This window comes from Lathamus discolor, chromosome 2, assembly GCF_037157495.1.
Source record: "Lathamus discolor isolate bLatDis1 chromosome 2, bLatDis1.hap1, whole genome shotgun sequence".
In the NCBI taxonomy this organism is placed as follows: domain Eukaryota; kingdom Metazoa; phylum Chordata; class Aves; order Psittaciformes; family Psittacidae; genus Lathamus; species Lathamus discolor.
In genome coordinates this window covers 41,100,703-41,120,501 of record NC_088885.1, presented here as the reverse complement: position 1 = coordinate 41,120,501, position 19,799 = coordinate 41,100,703, and the positions used below count along the sequence as shown (strand labels likewise).

Below are 19,799 nucleotides of genomic sequence, written 5' to 3'. Positions count from 1 at the left end.
CTCCCGCGCGGCGGGGGGGGCGGGTGGGGGGGGGGCTGGCGCATGCGCGATGTGGCTGCAGGAACCGAAACTCGGCGGCGCTCCCGCGCCGGGGGCGGGGCGGGGCGCAGTGCGTGGCGCGCGGCGGCGGCGGCGGGTCCTCCCCCGCCCTCCCCATCCCCGCCGCTCCCCTCCCCCCCCCCCCCCGCGGGGGGCGGGGCCGGCAGGGCGCGAGCGGGGCCATTTCAGCGCGCGGCACCGGCGGGCAGGCCGGGATGCGCGCGGCGCCCCGCGGCTGCCAGCCCGCCGCCGGCCGCGTGCCCCCGTGCCGCGGGCGCTGAGTCGCCCCTTCCCTCGCGCTCTCCGCCGCCGCCGCCGCCGGCAGCGCCATGGCGGCCCCCGGCAGCATCGTGCCCGCTATGGCGAGTAAAACCAAGACCAAGAAGAAGCACTTCGTGGCGCAAAAAGTGAAGTTGTTCCGGGCTAGCGACCCGCTGCTCAGCGTCCTCATGTGGGGGGTCAACCACTCGGTAAGCGCCGCCCGGCTGCTCCGGCGGGGCATCGCCCCCCGCGGGCTGCGCGCAGGGAAGGGCGATGCGGAGCGGGCGGACGGGGCCGGGGGGCGCACGTGCCGCCGGTTGTCGCCCTGAGCTCTGGTGGGCTCTGGGGGCGCGGTGCCGGCTGCGGTGGTTGCGGGCGCCGGCGGAGCCGCCAGCGCCGTGCCCGCGGTAACCCGTGCCCTGTCGGTCCGGGTTCCGCTCGTCCGGCACCGCGCGGGGTGGCGGCCGTGAGCGGGCGGTGCTGCGAGCGGAGCCGGCGTCGCTCCGGTCCTGCCGCCGCCCGCGTAGATGCATGTGCTGGGGTTGAATAATAGAGGGCCGTCCCGCCCGGATAGCCGCGTTCAGGTGGCGAAGTTGTGCCCGTTTCCGCGCCGCTCGCCCCGGCTGGTGCCCGCCGGCGGTGTGTGGCGCGGGGGGAGGGGAGGCGGGCCGCGCTCTGGTGTGGCAGAGCGGCGGAATTGCAGCGTTCGCGGAGTGCTCCATCACCCTGCGGCGGGCGGGAGCGGCGGCCCTGCCGTGGACCGCGGCTGCGGCGGCAGCCTTGCCGTTGCGAGCCTGGTAACGGTGTCACATGGCTTGGGCATTACGAGGCTCAAGGCGCAGCTTTACGTGTTGAAATAGCCGCCGTGGCGGGTTGAAAGTGTAGAGCCCCGGGATCACCCAGAATCGGGTGTCGGTCGGGGGAGAGATGCCAAGAACTTACTCCTTGGTCGTGCAAAGTCTGAACGTCCGAACGCTGCTGGGTCTGTGTGGGATGCTTCTCGTTGACAGTTGTTCTTCAAAGCTCTTACGCTGCGGCGTTTAGCTTGAGGTTAGGCTGTGAATTCTGTAACAGCTTTGGGGAACAGGAAAAGCAGTCTGTGGCATGCGCTCGGTACTCCTTTTCTTAACATCTAAATCCCATGAGCTTTTCTCCCTTCGTGTACATTTTGCTCGTTTTTGCCCAAAGCCTGCAGGCTGAGTATCAAGGCTGAGCACTGTTCAGTCGGTGTTAAAGCAGCACCGTGCCCGAAGTGGTGATCTAGGGGAAATGCTTTGACTGTAGGTACCAGTATGGTGTTGCTGATAGAGGAGAACCTCTAGTGAGGTTAGATGCTCTGCTAAAGATAGACATGTGAGGCAGTAGGACATGGTGACGAAGGATTTCAAGTTTTCTGTAGGTCAGCTGTAAGCAGTGGCATCCTGTGTCATGGACTGATAAGGAACTAGATATTTATCTACAAAGCAAAAAAAGACTCTTAATTGTGCAAGTTCACAATACACTGCTTGCTGGAATTGGGCTTAAATGCACAACTCTCTTTTGCCCCTTCTTTAGTGGCCAGCATTATTCATAGGAAAATTCGCAAACGGGCCTCTTCAGTGAAAGAAAGGGAGCTGATAATTACAGGGTGAGAGACTTGTGCTGAACGCAGCATGCTAGCTATCATCCATCTCCCTGGGAAGAGACGGGGAGATCTCTTGACAAGAACAGAGATCTTCCTGTTGCAACAGCTCATTGCTAAATGTGTTCATACTGGAAATGCCACTACTTTCAGGGAAAAGACCTCTCCAGGACAAATAATAACAAAGTAAATAGTGACAAATGGCACAAGATTCCTCTGATAGCGTACTGTGGCATACAGTGCTGTTCCCATTAGAAATGTAATAAAGCGTACTGGTTCATACACATAACATTAGGCTAAAGTCCTTTTTCGGGGTGGGGGCTCAAAGAGCAAGCTCAGCAGTACCGCAGATTTGGAGAAATGGAGTTTCATCTTCATACGAAGACAGTGGCTGTAAGTGTCAGTATCTGCTGCATGTTCTGTGGGTGTTACCACATTTCTTTACCCTGTTGCAAGGTGAAGTCATGATTAATGCTTTGGGTCGCATGGAAGGAAAATCCCTCTGAATGAGAGAGCATGAAAAAGCTCAAATTAATTAATGTGTCCAAATCTAAACATCACTTCTTAGTCAAGAATGCAGCCCCCAGGTGCTGCAGGCTCCTCTGATAGATGCTTACCCTGTCAGTTTGTAATGCTTGATGTGGCACCATCCATCAAATGAAAACAAGTGTTCAGTGTGGCGGGACTCCCTTATTGCAAGTAAGAATCTTTCATGGGAGAAATACAAATTATGTGCTTGGATTCATTAGGAACAAGAATTGAGGATCCTTAAGTTTCTTGACAGAATAACCAGAAATCCACAAGCAAAATTCATACTAAGAAATGAGCATAGACCATCGTTATGATGGTAGTAATTAAATAAAATTGGAACATAGTAGTCTGAAAAATAGTATGTAAGACTGGTTCCAGTGTGGTGCATATCAATTTATGAGACAGTGCCAGTGTCTGAGTATTACTGTTTGGGGCATAGGTACGTATTGAAATAGTGAAGCTGAGATATAGTTCCCGCAGTTCTGACAGGTTGTGGCGTCTATTAGGAGGAAGAATTTGGTGAAGACAAAGAGGGAAAAACGGATTTTTCTTCAGGCTTTTTAACCTTTATATCTTGGGGCCAAAATATCATTATTACTCGATGGCTGAGTTTTGGAGGATTTTCAGATTTTAAATTCAATGCGTGAAGAAGCTTCATCTAAGGAAGCAGTTACAAGAACCGTTGTCTTTGCTCTCCTGGCCTGGGAGGAAACATGACACTGAAGCAGGAGGCTTACAGCAAAGATGCGAATTCTTAATGCAGAAAAAAATCTGCATTGAAGTGTCTGTTACCCAAGGTTCTTATAAGTTCACCCTCCCCCCGCCAAGAAACTAAGCAAATTGTTTTGGTGATCTCTGCTGTTGTTTAGGTAGAAGTAGAGAGATACCTAGAGCAAAATGCTGCTTGGTAATGCAGTCAAAATAAGTCATAGCGTAGAAGGGCATGTGTGGGGAAAGCATGGGAACATTACCCAAATACCTTAAAAAGCAAGAGAATACATGTTAGCATTCAGAGCTGTAAATGCATTTCTTGGTATGGTGAAAAACGCTGTTGAATGAAACTTGGTGCCAGGTGAAAGGGAAAGCAACTGTGTCCCACTTAGTAGATGACATTAATACTGATGACTTACAGCAGCAAAGACTAATTGTCATTGTGCTTGGATCTTGCAGGCATCAGCATCCTTAAGTGTTGATCTTATCTTGTTTCTTTTACCCTGTGTCGGAGATGATCTGGCTGTTCTACTGAAGTGAATACTTAAACTCTGTGGTTAGTATGACTTAAAGCTATGTTTTTAGTCAACGTAATTGTAACAATTCATTTACAGCCAATGTGGTAAATAGCATACTTATTATTACTTCCATGTTGTCACTGCTGCTGGATGCCCAGTAACTGCAGGAAGGAGGAGAAGGAAGGAAGGTTACATTAGGCATGTAACTTCTGCCTGATGCTTTTTTGGAAGTAATTCTTCCCTCCTTGTTTTCTGTGCCAGAAATGAAAGCTGGGGATTTTGTGCTTTCTGCAGCCTGTGATGATTGTCCCAGGCATGCTGATGGCGAGTCCACTCTCAATTGTGTTGCTTGCCTGCTTCTGTTAGAAGCTTGTTAAGAAAGCTGGGAATTTGTAGGGAGCTAAACTCAGGCCTTTTGAAACATTGCCCCCAAAGATGGAAGAAACCCAATGCAAGTGGGGTTTTTTTGTAACTAATTTTGAGGTAAAGAATGACTGCTGGAGACCTTACGTGTTGTGTCAACCATTAAATTACATGTATTTGGGAGAAGAGAATGAATGCTTAAGGATGTTATTGAGCATACTGTACAAGCTTAAAAAAACCCAAACAAACCAAACCCAACACCACCCCCCAGCCCATGGAATCTGTAATCACCATCTGTTTCTTGGATGATTACAAGCTGATGTAGAAATTTAGCAGTGCCTGACTTCTTAGTGACACTTGCTGCCAAACAAACAAGTGTAACAATAAGAATATGTAGATCAAATGACTTCTCCTCCTGCAGTTTGTGTTGCCGAGTACATCAGAAAGTGTACTTTCTGCGGGTGACGAATCCAACAGATAATAAACTCCAGGGCCACCTTCAACTGCTCACATGGGGCACTGTGAGCTTGATGCTGCTGTTGCACTCTTGACTATAATCTGGCTTGATCTTTTTAACAAAAGTGGAACAACACCAGGACAGGATAATAACAGAAGGAGCGAGAGCTGTGGGACTCCTCTGTCTAGCAGTGTAACTCCTGGGTTCATTCACTGTTACAGGTATGCTGAGTAAATGCATTTCCCCCTTGTACATGATAGGATATATTTGATCATGTTAGGAAAGCATCTGTATCTCTGCAGAAAGCTATAAAATATCTGTGTTTTTGTCAGTTTTCAGTTTGGGGATTTTTTTTAGTTAGCATACTTGCATTCCCCCTTACAAATTTTTATCCAGACAAATACACACATAGCTCACTTATGCCTGCCCTTGTGTTTTAACAGGGCACTGGAGAGCTTGTAAGTAAATGTGTACCCTCTCAGCTTGTGCTATAAGTCAGGTTTCTTAGTTCTGATTTACCTACCTTCTCTCTTAGGACCTTCCTATCCTGAAATTGTGTACATTTAGGAAAATGACACTGGAAAGAGCTTATTGGGTAGATAATTAGCAAAATGAAGTCTAAAATAATTAAAAGCTAGGTTATGCCCTCTGAAATAAAAATGATGGACTTCTCTTTATGATTGGTTTCTTTTAAAGAGAGGGGAGTAAAAATCCAGAAAAAAACAAACCCACAGCACTCACTGTTACCAGTATATCTCCATAAATTAAGAGTTAACTTCTGGCTCTGTATTTTTAATATACTTCTAAATGATGATGAGACTAGTGACATCCTAAGGATATGGAACTATAATGGTCACTCATGGCATTGCTGTCAGCACAACAGGTTGGTTGGAAACAGTCTTGAAATGGGGAGGGCTGCTCATCAGTTGTGTTGCTAGTATTTGTATTTAATGCAGAACATCACTACCGCAGTTGTGCCCTAAATGGCTTTTTAAAACGACTGAGTCAAAGTAAAACTGAAGGTACAGATCTTGGAGTTGAGATTTGTAACAGTGAGCTTGGGGGGGGGGGGGGGGGAAAGCCTAATACTAATTTTTTAATGGAGGTTGAGGTAGACTACTTGGAAGAAAGCTTCTTTCTAAGAAGCAGGAAGAAGCAACATATTAAAAAGCATTGATTACAGCACGGCAGATAATAAAGTAATTAAAATTACTTTAAAATAAAGACAGCTGGGCACTCAGCCCAGATGTTTGTATATAGAAGGAAGTAGAACAGGAAGAGCTATTTATTGAGAACTTGGTTTTTTTCTGGGTGTCAAGCTTTATGTACTGCAGAAATTAATTTGATACTGCTTTTGCAACTGAGTAGATGGGCTAGTAGAAATACCAGCTGTAAATATTTATTAAAATTAGGTTAAAGGAAGTAAATGTTCCTCTGTGAAATACAAATGAGTGCTATTTCGTGTCCTTTTCTGAACTGTTGAAAGAGACCTGCGCAATAGCTTCTATATGAGATGGGAAGAGCTACGAAAAGAGCTCTGACTGTTTCAAAGCTACCTTCCGTAGCTCCTTCTGCTCTACAAGGTAAGGTTCTGCAAAGGCTAGGATTTTCTTTGCCTATAGGTTATTTTAATCTGAATTTCATTAACCACAGTGGGCAGGGCCGGGCAATGTTCAGTGAAGCAAACAGGTAGCACAGATTTGTTTTGCTGACTTAGTTGAATCATCTTATTTGACTGTCCTGCACCCGATGCCTTAAAGTGTCTCTAGGGGATTATTTTTTAATTTCTTGCTCACTAAAGACGAATTATGCCCATTGGCCAGAGCTTGGCAGATGTTTATTTTCCTCCTGGAGTTTCAGGGTGCCAAACTTTGTTTATTATAACTGACTTGCCCTGTTATGCAGTTCCTGCTGTACAAACCTATCCGCTTTTCCCCTCTTCCTTGAAAATGGGCTGTGCCGTAGCATTCCGTGGGCTAGCTGTACATTATGCAACTTTGCAACAACTGTAGAGTGAGGTGAAACTACCTATTATTTACAGACCTTCAGCTTAATCTTGCCAGAGTTAAGCGCTCTGTTTTAGTCATACTGGCTTACAGATAGCTTGACTTGTTGAAAGGTTAGTCATCTTTGTTGAGCTATGAGGCTTTAAAGGCTTGAAAGAAGTGCATGCTCATCTTCACTTTCTCCTGACTTGTAAGTGACTGCCTGCTGTTATGGGTATTTGATTTCAGTATGAATTCATTATTTTGTGTTTGCTTTAAGGCCTATTTCCATGTTTTTCCACTCTTCATACTCTGTGCTTACTATTAGACGTCTAACAAAAGTCCTGATTTCTCTTTCTCATTCTCACTGTTGGTAAAGCACATGTTTGCACTTAGCAAAATAGCTGAAGCAGTCTAAGAAATTGTTGCCTCAGGTATGGGATGGTAATGACGGTCTTTGTTCGTCTTCATGGTCTGCATCCTGGTACATGGTGAAATGGGTTAGCTGTGAATTGCTGAGGTGGTGACTTCTTGCTCTCTGAACATCTGTCTTTAACAATTTTCCTGTGGAGCCTGGGCTGTTCTATAATAAGTTAATTAGTTTTGTGTTCAGAGATTGCTTAATAAGGGTGTTGTGAAAATTATTTGAAGTAGCTGAATGCTGTAGTGATGGATGTCACAAACTGAAAAGAAAACATTAGTTTTATCTTCAAAGAGCTGGGTTGAATGGTTTGCAGTGGGAATGCTTAATGGCCATATACCTTTTAGAGTACTTATTTTTCATTGGACTTGGTGAACAACTGCCTTGTGTACTGAGGCAAGGCAATTAGTCTAATCCAGCTCTTTTGTGTGCATTATAAGTTCCCAAGGCAACCTTAATATTCTTAACACAGCTGTGACTATATGTATGATCCTTTTAGATTGTAAGACAAAACTGGAAAAAAACACATTCCCTTATGTGGCACTGTTAGAAAGCCTGTTGAGCTTCTTGGTGAGGCTAGGATGTATAGAACCACTTCTAGCTGCTTGAGCTGACTGGTTTGATCTTTCATGTTTCCCAGGTTCCTTCTTGATGTTTCAGTCACGCTCTCTCTGCTATTCCTGTCTGCACTTTAAGTCTTTGCCATTCCAGTCTTCATGGGTAGCAAGGTCAACCTTACCTGTTTTCCTTGTCGGTAACTACCCAGCTCCAAAGTAATCATCCAGTGAAAGTAATACATCTTGAGAAGTTCTTAGGTAGACCATAGTTCACGAAAGTTCATCATCTGGCCATGCAAACAGCTGTGCCAGCAAAAACTGTGTGGAGTTGGTGCGAAAGAAAAGATGGGACAAAATAACTCCTTTGTAGGTAAGTGCTGGTTTAAGCTAGCATAAGGTTACTCAGACCACAGCCTTCATAATATTGAAGCCAGCTAAAGCTGGGGCTTCAGGTCTTGTTTTCACTCTGTCACTGATCAGATCCTGTGGGGTAAAATCGGTGATGTACTGTGATCCTCCTTCTCATTTGGGGAGATATGCTAGAGGAAACACTAATGCAGAAGAGTGAATAGGGTTGTTGTACTGCAGGAGGCCATATCCACAAGTGTCAGTCCCAGCTTAAAAGAAGAGCTGTAGACACCGCAGGGAAAGCAGAGGAAAGAGAATCGCAGTTTGGTCTTTGGAACGTGCTGAGCCATCTAACATAATTTGCCTATTTAGGTAGAGAGTAAATGTTTTCTGAAAAGTTGTACTGACTTCCTAGGGGCTGGAATTTTTGAAGTTGAGTTTAGATGTAAATGTCAGCATTTGGAAGGCCTTCTAAATAGTAGTAATTCTTGAGAATCCTGCCTAAAATGTTTTCTTGTAGGATGTCAAGCATGTAGTTGTAGTAGTAACTGACTTCCAGGGCTTTTTTGGAGTAGGGAGAGAGGAAAATACCCAACTTGGTTGGCATAAACCCAGTTAAAAGAAAGCAGTTTATTGACAGTTTTACTAAATATTGCTCAGTTTTGGTTAAGTATGATTAGCTTGTGGTGCCAAGGCTCAATAATTCTGTTATTAAACTAATAGTTCTGATATAGTGTCCTTAATCTGTGGCATGTCCTGTTGCAAAGTAGACTTAAAGCTCTTTTGCAGAGTTTAGCTCTGCTTTGATGGTGTTGCCCCATATTTTGTAGACCCTTACTACATAATTTGGGTACCAGACCCATTCTCGGACAGCAGGTTCCAATTGTAGCAGGGTTGCCGCTGTGTTTCTGTTCATTCAGTGCACTTGTTTTCTCTGACAGCCATGTAAGTTGTCTGTAATTAGAGAGTATGTATTGGTGTTAGTGTGGCGTGGCCCTCCTTGTGGGTTGGGTTCTGGATGATTATAACAATTTTCTAGAGGAGCTCAGAGAAATGCTCTTTAAGTATGTAATTGTCAGCATCTTTATAGCAAGTAAATCTGATGCATTATGGTTGCCTGGAGCTGTGCAGAAATTGGAAGACTGACATAACAAAAGCAAGGTTGCTAATCGCAGAGCTTCCTGCTTCAGTCTTTCTGACTTTTTATATTGTTATATAAATGTAGAGCTAGCTTTGGGAGACCAACTGGCAAAATGCTGAAAATTGAGAAAGCAGTTGGAGTTTTGAGTTGAACGAGGAATGGGACACCTATTGTTTTATGTTTTTACAATTACATATTGTTTTACATTGGTTTACATTTTACATTCACATGTTTTACAATTTGCTGCTTCTTCAAATAAGTGCCTAATTGTAGACAAGGTTACTTTTGGCTTGTATGTAATTCTGAGAACAGTGACACAAACACTTGCATTAGAATATAGTGGCTCAAAAATTTGTGCCTCTTGAGTATCCCTTTTTCATAAAGCATTTCATGATTATTCTTTTGCAAGTAATGAAAACAATCACTAAGATGCTGTTCATGTCTATCGTTGTTTGCTGGAGTTTGTATTTGGATGCTGTTTTGTTTCTAGGTGTTTTCTATACCTTTTCCAGTTGTGAAAGAATGTGATCTCTTCCAGACTTAAGCAGCCTATATAAAGAGATACAGCTCTTCTTGATTCATAAAGGACATACCTGAGGCTGCTTGGTCCAAGTAGTTACAGTGTTTAAAAGCTTATACTTGAAATAAAGCCTTTGAAGAGGAAGTACTTACCAGCACATTCTGTCTCAAGCTGGCCATTCAGAAGGGCTGGTTGTCTTTCTGGGAAAGATAGCAGTCTCCAGCAAGCTGACTTTACTGGAAAGCCCATAACCCCCACCTCCTCCTTAGACACTGCAAATGTGCGGTTGGAGGGCTCAGAAATGACTCACTTGGCCTGAAATGCAGTGTCAGATGCTTGGTGAGGTGCTGCAGATCAGCACCACCCTCTTGTGCAGCAGCTTGGGGCTGATGCAAGCTAGGGTTTCCCTGCTGGTCTTGATGTTTTTCCCCCTCTGGTGATAATAAGGTTAGCAAAGGACTGAAGAGAAATTTTCTGGTATAATTATTCTTTAGGTCCTATGCGGAATTGTCAGATTACTGAGTTTCAGTGTGAGTCATGATTCACTTGCAATCTGTGATATGTAAACCAGCCTTCTCGTGTGCTTGTGCAGTGGACAGGACCAAGCAACAAGAAAAGCTTTTCTGGATATTCCCCATGCCCACAGAATTCAAATACTAAAACTAATTTACAGAAACAAAAGCTTAGTGTTTGTTAACAAACACATGTACCTCCTTGCAGGCAAAAAGCACTGAAACCACTGTTTTCAGAATGTCTTGCCCATTTTTACGGACTCAGGGAGTTCCTGATACAGCAGTTCTTCCAGCTGTTGTTTTGGGCTTCAGCTGATTCAACAATGCTGCTTTCTCTTTCCTACCTACAGCTGCAGGCGGTTGTAGCTGGTTGTTTTGTTTGAGTGAGCTATGTCCTTCAGGCTGGTTGGCTCAGGGATGTTAGTAGGGTTCATATGTCTCTGGACACACAGAACTGTGTACTCCTTGTCCCTTTTCAGGTTGTCCTGTTACAGTATATCAAAGCAGGAGAGTATTGAAATACTGAGCATCTTGATTCTTGCTGCTGTTCTACACCTTTATCTTGGTGGGAGTGGGTGGGTTTTTCTCCTCCACCACCTCATCTCCCAATACCACTTCTCAGTTGTTGCTTTTTTTGGGCTTGTTGGGCTTTTTCCCCATGTGCAGCAGTTACCTGTGGTTGGTAGTGGTGGTTTTAGTTCACTTTTCAAACTAGTTACTCTTCTGACAGTATTCCTGTTTTGCTGTATTCATCAAAGTTTCCTCCTTCGAATCTCTGAAGTTCCTTCCTTGGAAGGTGTTGTTTGGATAGGAACATTAAAATATGGTCCTACTTGTTGCGGAAATCTTCCAGGCTTTCATATGAAAGTCTTAAACTTCTTAATTTTCCTGCAGGTGACTCCCTAAGGTTTTCTGGTTGAATGGGATTTCCTTCATAGTTAAAGGCTGAGCACCTAAGAATTCACTGAAAGAACCTGAAAGTAGTGATTCCTCCTGCATGATGTGTTGATCACGTGGAAGATGAAGGTCCATTGGGATATGGACTGTGACTCTTTTCACAATGGGCTTCTTCTTGCTAACTAATTGGGAGATGTACTTGAGGTCTTGTTCACAGTACTATAAATGCCCTTCAAAATGAAGATGCACTCCATTCCTCAAAAGTCATGCTTCTGATCGTTTTGCAGTAAAACGTATGTAATGATGTGTAGTTTGGAGGGTGTCTTTGTGTTGAAGTGGCTAAGGCATCCTTGTTACTTGGCATGTAAAAATGCTTGTTCATCAAGGTGTCTTGGGAGTTTTGTTACGACATTCCTCTTGTTTGGCTTTGTCCCAGGATACCATACTATTGTGTCTTCACAATACAGAACAAAAGTTTGGAAGTCAAGTTTAATAAAGAACAGAGGGAGTTGAGGGGTATAGAAATGTGGCTAGCTGGCAGGCAGTAATTCAGTCGCTTAAGTAGTTGTTGTTATGTGTGAATGTTTACCTCAATAGCAATGCTGAAAGTAATAAACCTGAAGTAACCCGCTTGCTTTATTTGTGGTGCCTTTCTGAACTGCAGGCGTCGTCCAGGTGATGTGTCACAGACACATAACTAGTATTTCAGGGTTGGTTGTTCTTCAGTTGAACTTGTATTCTGACGAATGTTAACCTCTTGGTAAGCAAAAATGAAAGGAACCTGCATCATCTGCGTCTTGCAGATTGATTCTTTCCATGTATATAGTGTGTTCCTCAAAAGAAAAAAAGGGGGGGAGAGATGAGGAGGGTGTGCGTCTTTGCAACGTTCTGTGAGTATTGGACTTGCTGGTCAAAGGCTCTGAAAAGAGTTACTTGGGAGATGACTTTGTTTCTGACGTGGCAACCATTGTTTATGTTTGAGAAATGAAACCCCTTTGCTAAAGGAAGAGCATAGGTTGTGTAGAGTTCTCAAGATGGAAGTTGTATAGCCACTCGTCAAGACACGTTTTTACTGCAAAGGCTTCCCTCATTTTCTTCACCTGCTACTGAAAACTAACTCGGATAGTAGGGCAAGGTAGCGTAGGTCATTTGGATGATGAAATTTAGTACTAAGCCTTCAAATAGGTGGAAGAAGCAAGAAAGCTGAGATAGTAACGCATACTCCTTGAGCTGCATGTTCACTACTTACCATTGCTTTCCTAGCTGACACGTTTGAGCTCAGAATTGGTTTTTTCAGGTTCATCCTAGCTATGTTTTGTGTCATTTTCCTCTTATTTGGTAGACTAAGGAATTAAACCATATAAGAAGTTTTTCAAAGAAGCTATTGTTGAATGTCACCTCCTCTGCTAAGCAGATTTGCTGAGGGATGCAAATGCTCAGCTTTTCAGATATGAGGGAGTGTATCTGAAACTATGCGCCCCAATACACCTCATTTTTTCTGTACCATATTGCAATACAAGCTAATAGTAGTTGACTGAGTAGTCTTGTTTTCTCCCTCTCCACACGTGCTCTGTATGCCTGATATTTTTGAATATAATTCTGTGGGCTGTAACCATGTAGGGTACTTACATTTCAACAACCAAGAGATCATTTTCACAAAGTATTTAGTCCAGGAATGCTAAACCTTATCATAGCATTGTTGTTGAGGCAGTTGTGCCATACAGCTCTCTACATCTTGTGCCAAGCTTCTTAACCACTCTTTGGAAAACGTGCGTGTGTCTGGCAAAAACAGCTTCCACTTAGTTTTAGCGGAGTTTTCAGATATATCTAATTGCTTAGAGCTTGAGGTAGGGAGGATGAAAGGGTCCAGTCCCACCTTCTGCATTTGATGTTGTTTAGGATCGCTTAGCTGTAACTTGCTCTTCCAAGCTGAGGCTTCAGAGACTGTTTTTTTTTCACCAAGCCTGACAAACCAGGAATAAAAATGCTCAGCTTTTAGTCTCCTTGAACACAAAATAAACACTGTGCAGTGAGTCACAGCATTGCCACTGCATAACTGAGTGGAGCTTGCAGTTTTTAATATTATTTTGGAAATAGACTAGTCAAAAGATTGGTATTGTTGGATTTTACTGTGTCTTCCAGGACAGAGCAGCTGATTTCCTGCCTAATTAACCTATTGCTTTGTGAAGTGGTTTCTAAAGCCTTGAGATCCTGTGCATTTACATATATTTGCATAAATAATGCAAGAAGGAAAGTGCTCTGGAGAATATGACTGGGACTTCTGGTGGAGTTGGCAGGATTCGCTGTTGCACTTAGCTACCTGTTTCACAGCCCCCTCTGTGACAAAGCAGACAGCTTTGCAGCTACCTTGGAAAGGCATACTAAATGGAATGAAACAGTGATAGAGCTGCGGTCAAACAAATCCATCCTTAGAGCTCTGCTCCTAAGCTAGTCACTCTGGCCCAGGTTATGGGCAGTGAAATCCGCTCTTAAAAGCGTGTGAGGTGCTTGATCAGATAGAGCTGTTTATCCAGTGTGCATGTCTAAAGTTTTGGAAAGATAATTGCCACCAGGAATTTGAATGACATTCAAATGGTGCAGGATCATTTTAAAGCTGACAGCCAGTGGAAACTTGCCACAATATTGTTCATCTGTAACTATCAAGGCTATGACTGCAGACTAGTTGCCTTGCTTTAATGGAAATATACAATATTTCCTGTGTGAATGTAAACACATTTGCACAAGTGACATTTTCCTTGTCAGTTAGCACCAACACTATGGAACTGAAGGCATTTAATCTTGTTAACTTTCCATGGCGATTTACTAATGCACTTAATTATTTATTAGCTTGTTTTCCCTTTTTTCCTTCCAAGGTCTACTTAAGGTCGAGAAGCATGAAATGGTAACTAACCTGAAGCTGGTAATGCTGCAGTGTAAAGGCTTTGCTCCTAAAGATTTCCAGAGATCTAAAGCTGGTGTTGTACTTTCCCTCTCTCTGTAAGGGGGAGAGCTTTTCCTAGGACAGAGGGTAGTTTTGTTTGGGGGTTAATGTGATTTTTGGACAGTTACATTTTTCTGATTTCTGGGTAAGCTGTTGAATAAAGGCATGGCTTTGCCATCAGAGTAGGGAAATGTGATGGAACAGTAGTGCAAAGGGGTGGTCCTGCCTAAAACCTCACCTTCTGCGTGCACAGGAGAGCCCCTTTAACAGCAGTGTAAGTGTGGCCATTTGGTCAGCCAGGTCAGCTGCATGTCCTGCTGAAAGCCAGTCCTCTCTGGAGGTTGGCAGGGAGGAGCAGAAAGGACAGGGATGGTATAAGGGTTGCTCTTGTTTAAAATAATGAGGAAAAATCACTTCTTATGGTCTCTTTAAGCACTGGTAGGAGCAGTTAGTGGGTGAGACAACTCGCTGGGAGTTGGGCTGTGTGATTCCTTGCTCCAGAGGAAAGGCTTTAGTCTTAGTTCAAGCCAGCTGTGAACTGTATCCTTTTCTGGGCTGTCTTGGTTTCCCTCCTTGTTCAGAGGCTTTGAAACTTGGAAGGTGCTTGGTCTGGTGATGATCAAGAGGAAGAGCAGTAGAAGAAAAAGTAAAATCTTTAAGGCAGCTGCTGCCTGAACTCTGGTGGTACGGGCTTTACCAACAAACCTATTCTGATAAGCCAGTTTAAATGACAGCAAGCTCAAGAGTAGCAACAGACACCAAATAGTCTGATCAGGTCTCTTGTAATTAGCTTCACCCCTTGGAACACATAAGCAATATTGCACTTTCTATGTCATGAAAGGAAGCAGTAAAATCCTATGACTGATATTGCCAGTTTAAATACCATTGTCTCTTGGCAAAAAATGTTTTTCATATGTACTTCCAGCAAAGGCTTGCCAGCTCAAATGTGAAGGAAATAAAGGTGTAGTCTCCATACAGGTTTTGTAAAACAACATTTTGTAATACAGGTAGTCTCTATCCATGGTAACTTTGGGGGATCTTGGAAGTGCATTAGGCTTAATCCATTTTAGCGTTCTGTCTTTAATGCTGGGTTGTCTTTATTTTTTTGCAACCAGTGACAAAGAAACCCCAGCCAACGGTTCTGCATCTTTGTCATAAAATGGAAGCTTATTCTACCTTTTTCAATTAGGCGTCTCATGAGCCTCCTTCCTGGCATTATGTGAGACTGTGGAAAGTCTTCTTTACATAAAAGAAATTGTATCCTTTTTTTTTCCATGCTTAGAGTCTCTTCCCTCCTATTTTTGAATGTGCATCACTTACACCTCTGTAGCCGTGCCCCTTTCCAGGCTAGAGTTGTGTCTTAGTAAACCTTTCCCTGAGGGACAACTTACACTTACTCTGAATAATAATTTGCTGGATAGGTAATGCTGTGTTAGTTTGTTTGCGTCTACATGTCTTTAGGGAATCTGACTTTATGCTCCCAGTAGGAGCGTTGAAATTTTGGCTCTGTTTTAGATGTTACTTCACTTCTACTTTCAGAAGCAGGCGTTGTTGGTCTTGGTCATATTCTTTTTTCACTGTCCTCAGTATTGTACCCTTGCCCAAGCTGTTGAACTTACCAATTCAGCAGGAAAAATATCTTTTTAGGGATATTTTTGTGGGATCTGACAGGTACCAGAGCCAGTGCAAAAGAGATAGGCAGAACTGCCCGGCAAGCTTCAGGGAGTAGCTGTGCAATGAGTCTTGTCCCCTTTGTGATGGGAGCAAGCTGTTGGGTTTAGTGTCTTGCATCTCTTCAGCCTCATTCTTTTTAGTTAGATCACTGATATTGGGTACCTTTGCAAACTCTCACAGCAGTGATATTCTGTAGCTGTCTTTAGCAAGAAGGTTTAATATTTACATGGCCAAAAACTGTAAGAGGACTTTATTTGAAATGACATGCCTTGTTTTTTTTCCCCTCTGCAGCCACAATGCACTGCCATGTGTTTTATATGGTACATCTAGTAGTTAACTGTCTTACTGAGAACTTGTTCTGCATCCACTGCTGTCCAACACACTGTTTTAATTTGTGCTTTTGTTCAGAGACTGACATAAGTCTTTTCTCTCTTCCGCTCCAATAAAAGACATTCTTCAAATTTGGGTGGTTTGTTCCCTGAGTGACATAATCCTTTTCTTATGTGGTCTTTCTACTAGACTGTGTCCTATCAGTACAAATTGAAGCAGATCAGCAGTGATACCTGTGGCATAAGGTAAAGGGATAAATAACTATGATCAAGCCCTTCTCAACTGTGTCTGTGGCTTTAATAAAAGGAGGCCAAGTTCCTACTGCTTAGTTTATGCTGGCTTTAGTATTTGTCTGATCATCCAGCAAATCAGCTTGCTAAAAGATGTGAGACTAATCTGGCAAAAAGTCTGTGTTTTGGGGTGTTGTTTTGCTCTTGTTTTGCAGGGTTCAAAGGCTGAATCGACTTGCTTTCTGATCGAGGGGTTTGGTAGAGAGGTGGGGGGAAGAGGAGAGACTGTTCCCTCTTGCCAAGCAGCAACCATGTAATTCAGCTCAGCTGTGAAGCAAAAGGCTGGAAACCTGCAGCCAGAGCTGATCTGACTGCTGGCTACTGGTTGGGTTGGTCTCCACCAGCTGAGCTCAACAAAAGGCCCATCACATGCCAGAGGGGTAGGAGGCAGGATCTGGCCAACAGTCTGGCTTAGACAGCCACTCTGAGCTACAGAGATGATGAGCAAAATTAACACTATAGTGCTGCATTTTACTGTTCAGTAGTCCTTTGAGCTTGAAGCAGTTACTCATATTGAAGCAGTTACTCATATTCACACAGGGCATGTGCATCAAATTCTTCCAGAGTATTCTAGACCTGCTACCGAACCAGTATTGTGGGGGCTTTTTTTGTGGTTTGTTCTTTTTGTTTTAGAGGTTCCCTCTTCCAGCATTGTTTCTGCAAGAGTTATTTCAGTTGTGGCTACCTACCTTGGTTCTTTTCTTAAATAACCTGGGATGTTCCTTGATACCTTATGTCAATAAAATGCTATCACATGAAGGTCTCTAGAGAGAATTATGACTGCATGCTTGTGCAGGTGTTCCTGGGACATGTTACACTCCCCCAGTTTTCGTGGTATGCGGCCAAACTAGCTTATCTCATTTTGATGTTGTGTCATACACACTTCTAGTTATTGTGATTGGTTCTAACATTTCCTTCTCCTTTCAGGATTTTCTGCACAATGCTATTGTAAGAGCTGTGTATTGGTGCGTGTCATGATTCTGATAAGCAGTAGATTTGAATGCGGTTTTTGGACAAGACTTTCGATGCTTGGTTCTAAAATACAAGTAGATAGCTCTGGTAAATACTTGAGAACTTTCATTTTTACCTCGATTAAAGTTCATACTTGAATTCAGATCTTGGATGCTAGTTTGCTCATGTTGGGTGTCACTAGTGCCTTGCTTTCCTATGGTTCATTTGCAAAGGGTACCAAATATATTTGAAATTGAGGTGGTATTAAGTATATCTGACTGTGTATGTCTGTAAAAATGCAGGTGTATTGGTGGTGAGGTAGATAGCTACTTTATATGTGCAGTAAAGGAAAACAGCAAATACCATACCAGAAGCAGAGAATGGCATATTCAAATACATCCTTGTAATTTCAGGGGACTTAAAACACAATCAGTGGTCTTGGCAGGCAGCCAAGGGCACAGGCAGCTTCTGGAACTCTTCCAGCTGCTAATGGAGTGTGGATTCTGATTAAATTTAACTGTGGCCGCTGAGTCTTGGTCGGCGTGTTCCTCGATGTGTTAAAACGTATGTTTTTCTAACTATTAATATTTCATTTAAAAATCTGTTGTAATACTTGAAGGCAGCTTTACATGTATCCTTAAGACATGGATTCCTCCTATATGTTAAGTACAGTAAAGATTGAAACAACAGCACCATGTGAGTGAGAGGCTGCAGTCCACTACATCTTCTAGGGTTCTACTGTAAAAACTAGCTGTTCTAAAAGCTTTAAAGTATGTGTGTTGGCAGCCTCAAATCCTCCCAAGAAACACTGCTGCAATTAGCTACATGAAGTCTGTTCTGTTGTTGGCAGAATGAACTGGTTTAAAAAAAAAAAATGACACCTGATATAGCAGAATTGTGGTGTGGGAGATGGGGCCTTCAACAAGATTTCAGGCTTCTAGTTTGGACACAAGCCTGCTGGACCAGTTGTCTGCTCATCCATTTCACTACAGCTGAAATAGCTACAGAGAAATGGAATGATAGAGTGATGCCTCGTACTTCTACCACCTCGCAAGGTGGTAGAATGAGGTTAATTTAGTTTGGAAAAAAACAGAATTTCTCAAGCCTCAGACTCCAGAGACTGACTACTTCAGAATTGCTGGGCTCACATCAAGGACAAGTCTAGTTCTGCAAGTGCATTCCTCTTAAAACAGCTAAAAATGCTTTTTACTTTAATACTACAACTAGTTTGGGAGAAGAGGAAAGTAAATTATTGTAGCATTTGTATGAGTGCTGGTGTGAGCCTACAGAGTAGGTGGCCATATATTGAATTAGTTCAGCTCTCTGCATAGAAGTACATCAGTGTTTTTTGGTTTGGTTTTTTTGGTATTATAGGTTTGTCAGGTGAAGGGGCAATAAAAGGTGAGGTATTTTTTTTTTCTGGAAAGTATATTAGACATTTGATGCTGAGCCATTACTGTGTAAGTGTCTACAAAAGTGACTAGCTATGCCTCAGTAAACTTCTTGTAAAGAATTGTTGTTGAGAAGCCTCTAAATAAGGCTGTATTGTAAGAGAAAGGTAAGTCACCCGTGTGAATGATTTGAGAAACTCTAGGTCTTGCTTAGCTGTTTTTGTTCCAAATAGCTAACATATCATTTTACAGTAACATAGCTGCAGTGATGCCATAGATAGGTTCTAGTGTCTTTGAGCTGCCCTTGTCTTTCCTACAGTATTGTTTAATCCTGTAATGAAATTCGCAATGGTTTAGTGTTGTTACATATGCTGTGTTATTATGGCTAATGAATTTTACATACTTTTTATTTGTCAAAAAATGATGGGTCTGATTAATTGATGCATTTCTCTGTAGTCTCACTTTTGATCCTTGCACTGATTAGCTTGCAAATTGTTGGAAGTGAACAGGCAGAAGTGTGTGTGTAACAAGGCTAAGTTCCTGCTAAACTTCATGGTGTTTCTTATGAGACTCCAGCAATACTTACCACATTGTATCTTTAAGCAAGACTTCTATCCTTTGTTGTCTTTATTTTTATGCTGGAGAGGTGAAATAAAACCATATAGTGAGGAGAGGCTGTTGTGTGTAGAACAGTACCTTGACTCTTGAAGAAATGGGAATGTGTATTGTGCAGAGGTGCTAGAAAAATTAAATTACCTTGAGAATAAGGCAATTAAAAGTAAGGGAGGTAAAACTAGGGAGTCATGTTCTGTCCCCACTGAAAAAGCATAAGGTTAAATGACTTGTTAGTTATCCTGATATATAGGGAGCATTTAAATACACTTATTCCAGTGTGTTTTAAAATCAGTATTCTAGTCTGAAGAAATATTGAATACTTGGAAGCCAAGTGTGAATGTCAGTTGGATGTTAAATATGCCAAGTACTAAAATCTTATGTTAAACACAGAGGTTTGGGGGGAAGACTAAAGAGAAAAATTTGATTACTTTTTGGTATTTCTGAACTCCATTGTGTCTTGTGGATCAATCGAAGTCCTGCCTTCACACTGTGGAACTACAAGGTAACTGGTTTTGAATGGCATTAGCTTCATTCTAAGCATCATCATTCTAGAACTGATGACAGCTAGTTCTATAGCTAATGCAAACTTAATGTTGTGGTGTAGATTACAGATATTCGTATCTTTTGTATCAGCGATACACAGTGTGAAGCCTGTGGGTGGGAAAATTAACAAAATTAAGGCTGCATGATGCTATTCAGGTCTTGGTAGTTCTTGTGTAATGTTC

The 19,799-nt window shown here is 42.9% G+C and overlaps 1 protein-coding gene across 1 annotated transcript in view; it reads left to right on the top strand.

Annotated features, from left to right (window-relative positions):
• Positions 1 to 338: 338 nt before the first annotated feature.
• Positions 339 to 19,799, top strand: part of PIP4K2A (phosphatidylinositol-5-phosphate 4-kinase type 2 alpha) — a 113,067-nt gene continuing 93,606 nt past the window's right edge. The window contains exon 1 of the mRNA XM_065666561.1: positions 339 to 509. Coding sequence (XP_065522633.1) covers positions 369 to 509 — 141 coding nt within the window. The 5' untranslated portion in view covers positions 339 to 368. The remainder of the gene's footprint in view (positions 510 to 19,799) is intronic.